Source organism: Gallinula chloropus (assembly GCF_964237585.1).
Source record: "Gallinula chloropus genome assembly, chromosome: 22".
NCBI classification, from domain to species: Eukaryota; Metazoa; Chordata; class Aves; order Gruiformes; family Rallidae; genus Gallinula; species Gallinula chloropus.
In genome coordinates, this window is record NC_140107.1 from 5,652,331 (window position 1) to 5,661,944 (window position 9,614).

The following is a 9,614-nucleotide window of genomic DNA, read 5'->3' on the forward strand; positions in this document are numbered from 1 at the left end:
CTGGCCCCGAACACCACCCGCTGCAAAGCGGATGGATTTCTGGGTGATGCTGATGGCCATGGATACCTGAAGGAAGCCTGAGCCCCGAACCTGCAGACAGTGAAGTCTCCAGGAGGTGCAGGATCTGGCCACAGGATCCCAGCAGGGCTCCCAAGCAGAACCACCAGCCCTGCCATGCCATTCCCACCCTCGCTGCATCCCCTGGGTGCTGCATCCCCTTGGATCTTCAGGTCCACGAGTGGGTTCCATGGACAGACCAGCAAAGCTGGTGAGTGGGGAGGGATGGCGTTAACGAAGGAATCTGCTAATTGCACCTCGAAGCAGACTGTGGTGAGCAGAGTGGGATTTACCAAGCTGCTCCCACCCCCCAGTCAGAGAAGCCCACTCTCTACATGAAAGAAGAGCCCATGTTTAAAGCCTGCTGTGTGTTCTGCTGCAACAGGGCGATGGGTAAGGCAGCATCTTCGCTTCCCTCGTTTCCCCTCCGATCTAATCAGTTTTAATTGGAAGAATAAATGAGACCTTTCCTTCAAGATAATTATACAAAACATTGAATTAAATTACGATTAGGGATTTTTTTTTTTCCCTTTTTCGCTCGTGTCAGGCATCTGTTGTTTTAAATAACCATCAGGTGAACGTTCAAGGCACAGCTTTCCCTGCCTATAGAGAGCACTCACACCCCTCCTGGGGCAGCTGAAGGCCACCGGTTAATAAATCAAAGAAAAGGGGCTGTTCTCCCCCAAATCATCATGTGCACCGAGACCCCAAGCAGGACGCCACGGCCAAGGTCCACAGCATGGCTGTGTGCCCATCACCTCAGCCTCTGGGCTGGTCTGGCTCAGCAGGGGGAACTCGCACATTTATTATTTCTACGAGCCTTTCGGGATAAACCAGCCCCCGAAGGAGGATGCCGAAGCCCCCGTAATCCCGGGTGAATCCCGGGACCGCCCCGCAGAGACCCCGCCGACTCATCGCATGTGTGGCCGTGCCGCCTTAAGGCGGGCGGGGGGGTGGGGCCGACCCGGAGGGGGCGGGGCTATATTAGTGACGTAACTGGCGGCCGCGCCGGGCTCAACTGAGCCCTGCTGAAAGGAGCCGAAGGGAACCGAGCCGGGCCGGGCTGAAAGGAGCCGAACCGGGATGCAGCGGGCGGCAGCGCGGATGCTGCGCGGGGCGCGGAGCCCCTTGGTGCGGGCGCTCTCGGCCTCGGCGCGGCTCCCCCCGCGGGGGCTGCTCTACGAGCGGCACGGGGAGCCCCCGGCCGTCGTGCAGTAAGGGGGGGGGGCATGGCGGGGGGTGCCCCGGGAGGTGTTGTAGGGGTGGGTGTGCGCTGCGGGAGAGCGGGTGCAGCGAGGCCGTGGGAACAGGGGGTGAGGGGTAGCAGAGGGGGTTGGGGGGTGCGTTGCAGGGGGGTGCCCGCCCCGGGGGGTTGGGGATGAGATGCAGCTCCTGCGGGACCCCTGGGGCGTTGCCATGGGTGCTCCGAGGCTCCCGAGCACACGGAGCGGGGGGGTACCGGTGGTGCCCCCACGTCCTGCATCCCGCCAGGGTCTCACAGATGGGTGCTGGTGGGGGGGTTGCCTCCTTGTCCCCCACCTGCTCGTTGCCACTCCGTCAGCTTGCCTTAAAACCATGCTGTTTTCCCAGGAAGCATGTTCTTGCTTAATTTGGGGTACAGGGGGGACATCCAAGCCCCCTGCCACAGCTGCTCCCCGGCTTCATCACCGGTCACATCACACTGATGGGGTTTCTCTTTGAGGTCCCAATGCCAGCATCAGGAGGGATTTTGTAGGGACAGGAGTTTCCTTCTGAAATGGCCAAAACACTTTGCAAGGAGAAAAGTCACAGTTTTATTTCACACTGTTATGAGGATTTTCCCCCCCGCACCCAAGGAGGAAACCTCCAGGACTTGCTGCCCAGCTTGAACCAGCTCAGGCCACCCCAAGAGACACAGGAGATGCCAGTACGGTGTCTGGGTGACACTGAACCCCCTGAGTTTTTTTTTGGGGGGGTGGATGATTGCTTTTTCTTATGACCACTTAATTGTGCAAGGGTGCTTATCACTGCAGATGACTCCTGAGTTTTGCTGCCCATCGCCCCATCACTTGTGCAAGACCAGCCTGAGTTTCACGACTTCTCTTTTTGGGGGATTTCTGAAAATATCCAAGTTCCTATAACACTCAAACAGGGCAGGACGAGCTGTAAACCCCCCCAGCCAGCTGAAACAGCAGCTTTTCTTTATGCAACCTGCTGAGTTTCCTAAGATTGATGAGCATTGCTTCGCTGGGTGACGTGGGATTTTGTCGGGCAGTTGGCTTTTAGCAGCCTCCATCAAAAATCCATCAGTCTGCCTAATATAAATCTGATTTTTTGGGGGGATGGGATGGAAATCTGAGTGGTTTAGGTGTGGCCCTACTGGTGTAGGGCCAATGCTGTGCAGAGGTGCTGCATGGTATTAACTTTAACCTCAATATTTAACCTCGTTTAAGAACAAGGAAGGCATTTCAGTCAGTTGGATGTGCAGAAACCCAAAATGATTTAATTTGCAATTAACAAGGCAGGTGGATACATACGGCATGGAGATGTCATTGCTGGGAGCCAGGGAGCCAGAGGCACGGGTGCCTATCAGCAGCAATGCCTCTATGTGGGTCCCTGTGCCTTGTGATGTTGGGGTTTATTTAATTTCTTAATTTTTAAGCTTTAAACAGGCTGCAGTCACCATGTCCCCCTTGCAGTTCGGTTTGCAAGGCGCTCACTTCATCCCATCAACTTGTGCATGTCCTTTGCACAGCAGCAGCTGCTGCCTCCTGCTCAGATGCTGGACACACACCTGACTTCTTCATTCATAACCCGGCCAAAAAACCTCAGGGTTTTGAGTAAAATCCACTGAAGTCAGGACTCTCGGTCATACCTGACGTCTGCACAGCTGTATCCTGTACCTTGCCTGTGCCAAATTCTCCAAGGGAGGCTTTCTGATCCTCCTTAGAGCCTCCCTCACATCTCCTCCTCCTAATTAGCAATTAGGAAAACCCTTGCCAAGGCCAGAGACCTCCTGAGAGGGGTGTGCGGGGATGGGACAGCTGGAATGATGGCAGAGGGGGGGTTGCATGATGCAGACAGGGACTTTCTGTGCTTGGGGCTGCTCCCAGGGACCACAGAATCACAGAACCGTAGGGGTTGGAAGGGACCTCCAGAGCTCATCGGGTCCAACCCCCTGCCAAAGCAGGGTCCCTAGGACAGGGCACAAAGGTCAATGTCCAGATGGGGCTGGAATATCTCCAGAGAAGGAGACTCCACACCCCCTGGGCAGCCTGTCCCAGGGCTCCCTCACCAGGAAGAAGCTCTGCAGATGCTCAGCCCAGCCTGTCCTAATGTGCTTCTCCTTTGTGTCTTTGCATTCAGACTGAAGGACCTTGAGGTGGCCAAGCTGGAGGACTCCGATGTCCATGTCCAGATGCTGGCAGCCCCCATCAATCCTGCAGACATCAATATGGTCCAAGGTAATGCCCAAAGTGACTGTATTTGATTGGATGATCTTTAAGGTCCCTTCCAGCCCAAACCACTCTGTGATTCTGTGACTCCCCAGGGACCTATGCCATCCTCTCCTCACTGCCAGCTGTGGGAGGGAATGAAGGTGTTGGGGAAGTGCTGGAGGTTGGGAAGCACGTGACAGCTCTGAAACCCGGGGACTGGGTCATCCCAGCAGTCACTGGACTCGGTGAGTGTGTGTCCCAGCATTCTTGCTCAGCCTCTGCATCCTCCTGCCTGCACAGCATCTTCTCAGGGGATTTTTGGGATGCTCGAGCCTGCTGGGAGCTGCCCAAGGCTGCTTGAAGAGCAAACCCATACTCATGTTCTCATGCAAATAGATGTTTCAGGAGCTGGTGTGGGGATTTGGGGGGTCCCAGAGCAAAATCCGCTCCTCTCTGAAGCACCATCATGTGTTCCCCCCTCCCTCCCAGCACACATTCCCAGTGCCAGGGAGCTCCAGTCCTGAACCCCCCTCTGGGAAACGCTGGGTACTTTGCTGGGTAATAGATGGTGGTGGGCAGTGGGGGAATCCATCCCTGCCTCTCGTGGTGTTTTGATGGGAAGATGTTTCCCAAGGCAGGGTTTAGGTGGTGCATGGCACAGTGGCAGTGCTGCCAGGACCAGTGGTAAGGCCATGGTGTCAGTTGAGGCATCGTAACGTTTTCCTTTCATCCCCCACGATGCTGCCGGTACCGCAGGGACGTGGCGGACACGGGGGGTGTTCCCTGAGGAGACGCTGCTGAAGGTGCCCAGCGACATCCCGGTGCTGTGCGCTGCCACCCTGAGTGTCAACCCCTGCACAGCGTACCGCATGCTGGCCGACTTCGAGACCCTGGCACCAGGTACGGCTTTTCCAGGCAGGAAAGGACCCATCCAGGTGGAACTGGCAGTTGCTTCTGCAATGAACAGCTGGGCTTGTTTATATCCAGGCGACTCCATCATCCAGAACGCTGCCAACAGCGGCGTGGGCCAGGCTGTTATCCAGATTGCCAAAGCCTCTGGCATCAAGACCATCAACGTGGTGAGGGACAGGTAGGTCCCTAGGAGAGGAGAAGGTCTTCTGCAGATCAGGAGCTGGATCTGTTCATCCTGCCCATCCAACCCAGGATTTTCTTCTATTTGCTCCTCTCTCAGCCTGTGCCCAGTTGTCCCCAAGCTACATCTGAGCAGGAGGGAGGAGAAGGTGACACTTGTCTGGCTCATTGAGTCCTTGTTTGGTCTTTTGTTTTTTCCCCCCCTTCTCCAGACCCGAGCTCCCAAAGCTGGTGGAGAGGCTGATGGCCCTGGGTGCAGACCATGTCGTCACGGAGGAGATGCTGAGAAAGCCAGAGATGAAAGATATATTTAAGGTACTTCAACACTGATCCCACTGGAGACATCGTCCAGGGCTGTCCCTGCAGTTCAGCGCTGTGGGGGATGGAGTGGGGATGGTGGGAAGGATGAATCTCTCTCTCTAGATTAGGATTTAACCGTAGATTTAGCTCTGTGACTCTGCTGCCCCAGGTAAATGTTGAGGTTAAAGATGTTGCTCCCTCAAGATCTGCAGGCCTGTCCTCAAAAGGAGCCCTGAAATTTGGGAACCTTCTTACTTAATTCTTGCAGAGCACCCCGAAGCCCCGGCTCGCCCTGAACTGCGTTGGAGGCAAAAGCACTACGGAGATGCTGCGGCATCTGCAGTGAGTTTGGCTGGGTGGTGGCTTGGGTGTGGGGACAGTGGCTGGTATCACAGCAGGGGTGTCCTTCTCAGGGCCCCCCTGAGCAGAAGAGGTGGCTGGAGGTTTTGGTAGCTGCTGTTGGCCACCCTCAGTGAGGTTTTGGAGAGGGGAGGTGAGTGGAGAAGAAGAGGTTTTGGAAAACAGCGGTGACTCAAAGTCAACCCATTGTCACTGTGTGTTTCAAATGCGGCTGGAGGTGCTGAGGTCCAGTTGTGAAGGTCCACCAGGTCCTGGCCAGGTGTAACGTGTGTTCAGCTGCAGATTCCCTAAGGGCACATGGGAAGAGAGATCTGTGGGATAAGTGGGGGGCTTTAGTGTGGGAACAGCCCTGTCAGTGTGGCAGGGGGGTGGGTATGGCAGAGGGTCAAAAGCTGCATGTTGGGTACCAATAACCAACCAGCCCTTCCCCTTCCAGGCCCAAAGGGACCATGGTCACCTACGGGGGGATGGCAAAGCAGCCCGTGATGGTGCCTGTGGTAAGTTCTGTAGATGCTCCTCATTCCCCTCGGGGCACATCCCCTGTGCCCACCGCTGATGTTCCATCCCCAGGGCATGGCAGGAGCTTGGCTCTCATCTCCCTGCAGCAAGAGGGTTCATCTTCAGCCACCAACAGCTGCCTGGATGTCACATTCAGAGTCCACAGCTTCCTCTTTCTTCATCCAATGGGGATGAGCTGCTGTGCACCCCAGTGGGGGTCTCTTGGCTCTATGTGCGGAGGATTTGGGCTGCAGGGAAATGTCCTTGCGGACACAGAGCATCCAGCCCACCCTCACTCCATGAAGGAGTGAGGGGCCTTGAGTCTTGTCACGCTGGGAGGGGACACACAGGTCTCACCTGGGTGTGGTGCTGCCTCTCTCTGCAGAGCGCATTCATCTTCCGGGACGTGCGGCTCCGCGGCTTCTGGATGACGCAGTGGAGGAAGGACCACGCACAGGGTGAGCTGGGTTGGTGCTGAGGGATGGCACCGGTGGGTCGGCACAGGAAAGGGTGCCTGCCAAACCTCCAGTTGTGACATAAGTGCTGACAGGCCTCAGGGTGGCTGAAAGGCAAGTGCTGGCCGGTGCAGCTCCGCACTGGGGGCTCTGGCTCTGTCCCACATGCCCAAGCTGGGAGCACACCGCACCCCAGCATCCCAGGACCCCTGTGTTCTTTGGGTGGGTGTTCACCCAGGGATGGGCGATGGGTCTGGTGTGGTGTGAGCGCAGGATGCACAGTGATGAGAGCTGCCTCCTTCCCTTGCAGACCAGCAGAGCCTGACCAGCATGATGGATGCCTTGTGCCAGCTCATCCGGAGAGGGCAGCTCACGGCACCTGCCTGCACCGAGGTCCCGCTCCAGGACTACAAGGCAGCACTGGAGGCTGCCATGAAGCCCTTCACATCCTCCAAGCAGATCCTCCTCTTTCTCTGACCTGCAGCCCCGTGCTGCTCTGCTGCAGCTCAGCTTTCCCCCTCTGCCTTGTCTGCAGACGGGAGACACTTAGTGGGGGAAAACCCCTCCAATTCCATTGATTTTTATTTAAAGTTTCAGAAGCCTGAACAGCTTTGCAAGGACAGCAGTGAGCATAATTGCTTTTGGAGGGAGGCTGCGGTCTCACTTTGTCTGGGTGATTTTGGGGGCAAGGGCACACTCAGGGAGCCTGGGGATGGTGGCTCATGCTGCTCAGGGCAGCAGAAGAGCCACAGTTCCCCCTCATGAATGTTTTTTGCAGCTGCACCATCGCCTCCTGCCCCAGCCTAGCAGCCATCAGCTTTATTCTGCTCTTTACACTGTTCCTCCTGGTGATGTTTTGGTGACTTTCAGCTGCTTTGGGGTGACTGTGGAGGGTAGCAGGGGACTGGTTGCTCCTCAGCTCCCAGCCACCACCCCCCCTTTCCCATGCTGCTGCAGCCTCTGACCCACCTCCTTGTCCCTCCTCCCAGTTCAGCAGCCAAGTGTCCCTGGGCTGGGAGTGCTCCCTGCACTGAATGGCAAAGAAACCCCAAATTTGTACAATTGGGTTTTCTTTTTAAATTGCTTTTTTAGCTTTCTTCTGCCCAGCCTATGTGATGCTGGCAGGACGGGGGTGGGGGGGCACCCATATGGGATGGTGGACAAGGGCACAATGAGCTTTTCCAGCCCTTGGCATCACTTCATCTCAAAAACGACCTCAAATGGGGTGGGGGGGGAGTTAGAAATGCCAAGTACAAAGAATGACATGGTCTGTCGGGAGCTGTGATGTGTCACCATCCCTTGGGGACAGCCCTGGGGACAGGATGCAAGCATCAGGTCACAGCTGGACACATGTGGGATGTTTGCTGTACCTGGACTTGAGATATGAGTTTTGCTGCTGTTTCTGCTGCTGCTACTGATCACAACGAGAACCTCTCAGAACCTGATGTCTAATACACAGCTGTTTTTTTTAGGATGCTGCCAATATTTCTGTTCACACTCGGGCGTGGGAGGGTGGGAGCTGTGCTGCATCGAGGATGGCTACACCCCACATCCCTCTCCCTCCCTGCCTGGCTCTTTCCCTTTCTTAAATCCCAAGGATTTGCCGTCCTATAAAGCTTTAATTACATTTACATGTGAGCAGTGAGCTAAAAGTGGCTGTAGGATGGATGTATTCATGCAGCTGCAGCAGGCAGGCACCAAAACCAGTGTTTCTCAGCCCCATGATGGACGAAAGACATGTTTTTCCCCCCATTACTGCAGTGGGAATGATGAGGCTCATCCTCAGGACACCAGGGCAGGGAGCAAGAGCCACAAGTCCCCACAAAAGCCATTTCAAGGCAACACACTGTTCATTTTAATTTAAATATTTGGTCTTAATTAGGCCATCCAGCTGTAGGGGAGAAAGGGCTGGTCATGTCTGATGTGTCTCAGCTCCAAATCAGCAAAGCCCTGGGGTGATGGGTTGGTGTCCACATGGAGACACGCCTGCCTGGTCTCCTGAGATCCATGCCAAACAGTGGAGAAACCTCAGGTTATTTATTCCCCCCCACAAAGCAACAGCAGCCACTGAAACTCCTCCCTGCACCCCTGGATTTGGGGTTGGAAGAGGATGGTTCAGCCCTGAGCTGCAAGATGCTGTGAGGGCGATGCACACCTTTACCCCTCCTTCCCCAGCAAAGGCAGAGCCACCTCCACTCATCCACACTCCCCAGAAGAGTGAAAATCCCAGAGATGTGCTCTAAACCTTCACAAAACCCACCGATGCTTGGAGTGAGGTTCAGCGCTGCTCAACCCTATTAGACAGCAGAGAATCCACACAGCAATGGTTGTGAAACACCCAGAGGAGGGATGGGGTGGGAGGTCAGCAACCTGGTTGCTCAGGGCTCAGATGGGATGAACGGGTTGTGGTGAACAGAGCTTAAACCAGTTGGTAGCTGGTCATGGGAGGGAATGGATTTAAATTGGAAGGAGGGAGATCTAGACTGGATATTAGGAAGAAATTCTTCACTCTGAGGGTGGTGAGGCCCTGGCACAGGGTGCCCAGGGGGGTGGTGGCTGCCCCCTCCCTGGAGGTGTTCAAGGCCGGGTTGGATGGGGCATTGAGCAGCCTGGTCTGGTGAGAGGTGTCCCTGCCCATGCTATGGGGATGGGACTGGATGATCTTTTTGAGGTCCCTTCCAACACAAACCAGTCTGGGATTCTGGGATTCTATGAAAGAAACTGGTGCACCAGCTCAGAACAAAGGTTTGGGTTATTCCTTGGGTAGCTGCAGTGCAGCACCAGCCGTGCCTTGGGTAACAGTATCCTCCAGCCAAGCAGCCCAGTTTTGGAGTCAGTGCAGTATCTTTTTCCTTCCCATAGGGACATTATGAGTATCACCACTGGAGAGCTGAACCAGCTGGAAGTGGGACATTTACCTCCCCGGAGGGTGACGTGTGATGGAAAACACCAGTATGTGAAATTACTGTTGCAAGAGGGAATCTTGCTCCAAAAAACATCAGCTTTTGGGTGTGAAAAGGGGGAGTTAAGCATCGTAGCCCCATTTCTATGTGTTCTCTGGGTTGGGGATGGAGAGGGTGGTGGGGTAGGGATGTTGCTCAAGGTCGGAGGCAGCTGCTTTGCTTTCATTAGAGCAAACCCCTTTGAAATCCAAACCCACAGCCCATGTTAGCAGTAGAGTTTGCCAGGCCACATCAAAAGTGTTTTACCCCCTTGCACCAAGACCTTTCAGACAGGAGCGAACCAGCCTACGAGCTGTACCCCCTGTCAAACTCCTCGCCAACCTCTCCCCAGCCCTCTCCAACTCCATTACCTCCCCTCTCCAAAAAGAAACCCATCCTTTTCCTTATCCCTGCAGCAAAGCCGATGGCATTGGAGGCACAGCAGCACCGCGAGCCCCGGCGCTTCCCTGATCGACAAGTAAAGTGGAGGGGGA

At 55.4% G+C, this 9,614-nt stretch overlaps 1 protein-coding gene across 1 annotated transcript; it reads left to right on the forward strand.

Annotated features, from left to right (window-relative positions):
- Positions 1 to 1,140: 1,140 nt before the first annotated feature.
- Positions 1,141 to 7,269, forward strand: MECR (mitochondrial trans-2-enoyl-CoA reductase; the record flags this gene model as incomplete). Its single annotated transcript, XM_084274369.1, has 10 exons — positions 1,141 to 1,271; positions 3,403 to 3,500; positions 3,587 to 3,718; positions 4,230 to 4,373; positions 4,461 to 4,563; positions 4,778 to 4,880; positions 5,134 to 5,207; positions 5,662 to 5,722; positions 6,109 to 6,181; positions 6,489 to 7,269. The coding sequence occupies 10 exons, from the start codon at positions 1,141 to 1,143 to the stop codon at positions 6,653 to 6,655; spliced, it is 1,086 nt and encodes a 361-aa protein (XP_084130495.1). The 3' UTR covers positions 6,656 to 7,269.
- Positions 7,270 to 9,614: the final 2,345 nt, after the last annotated feature.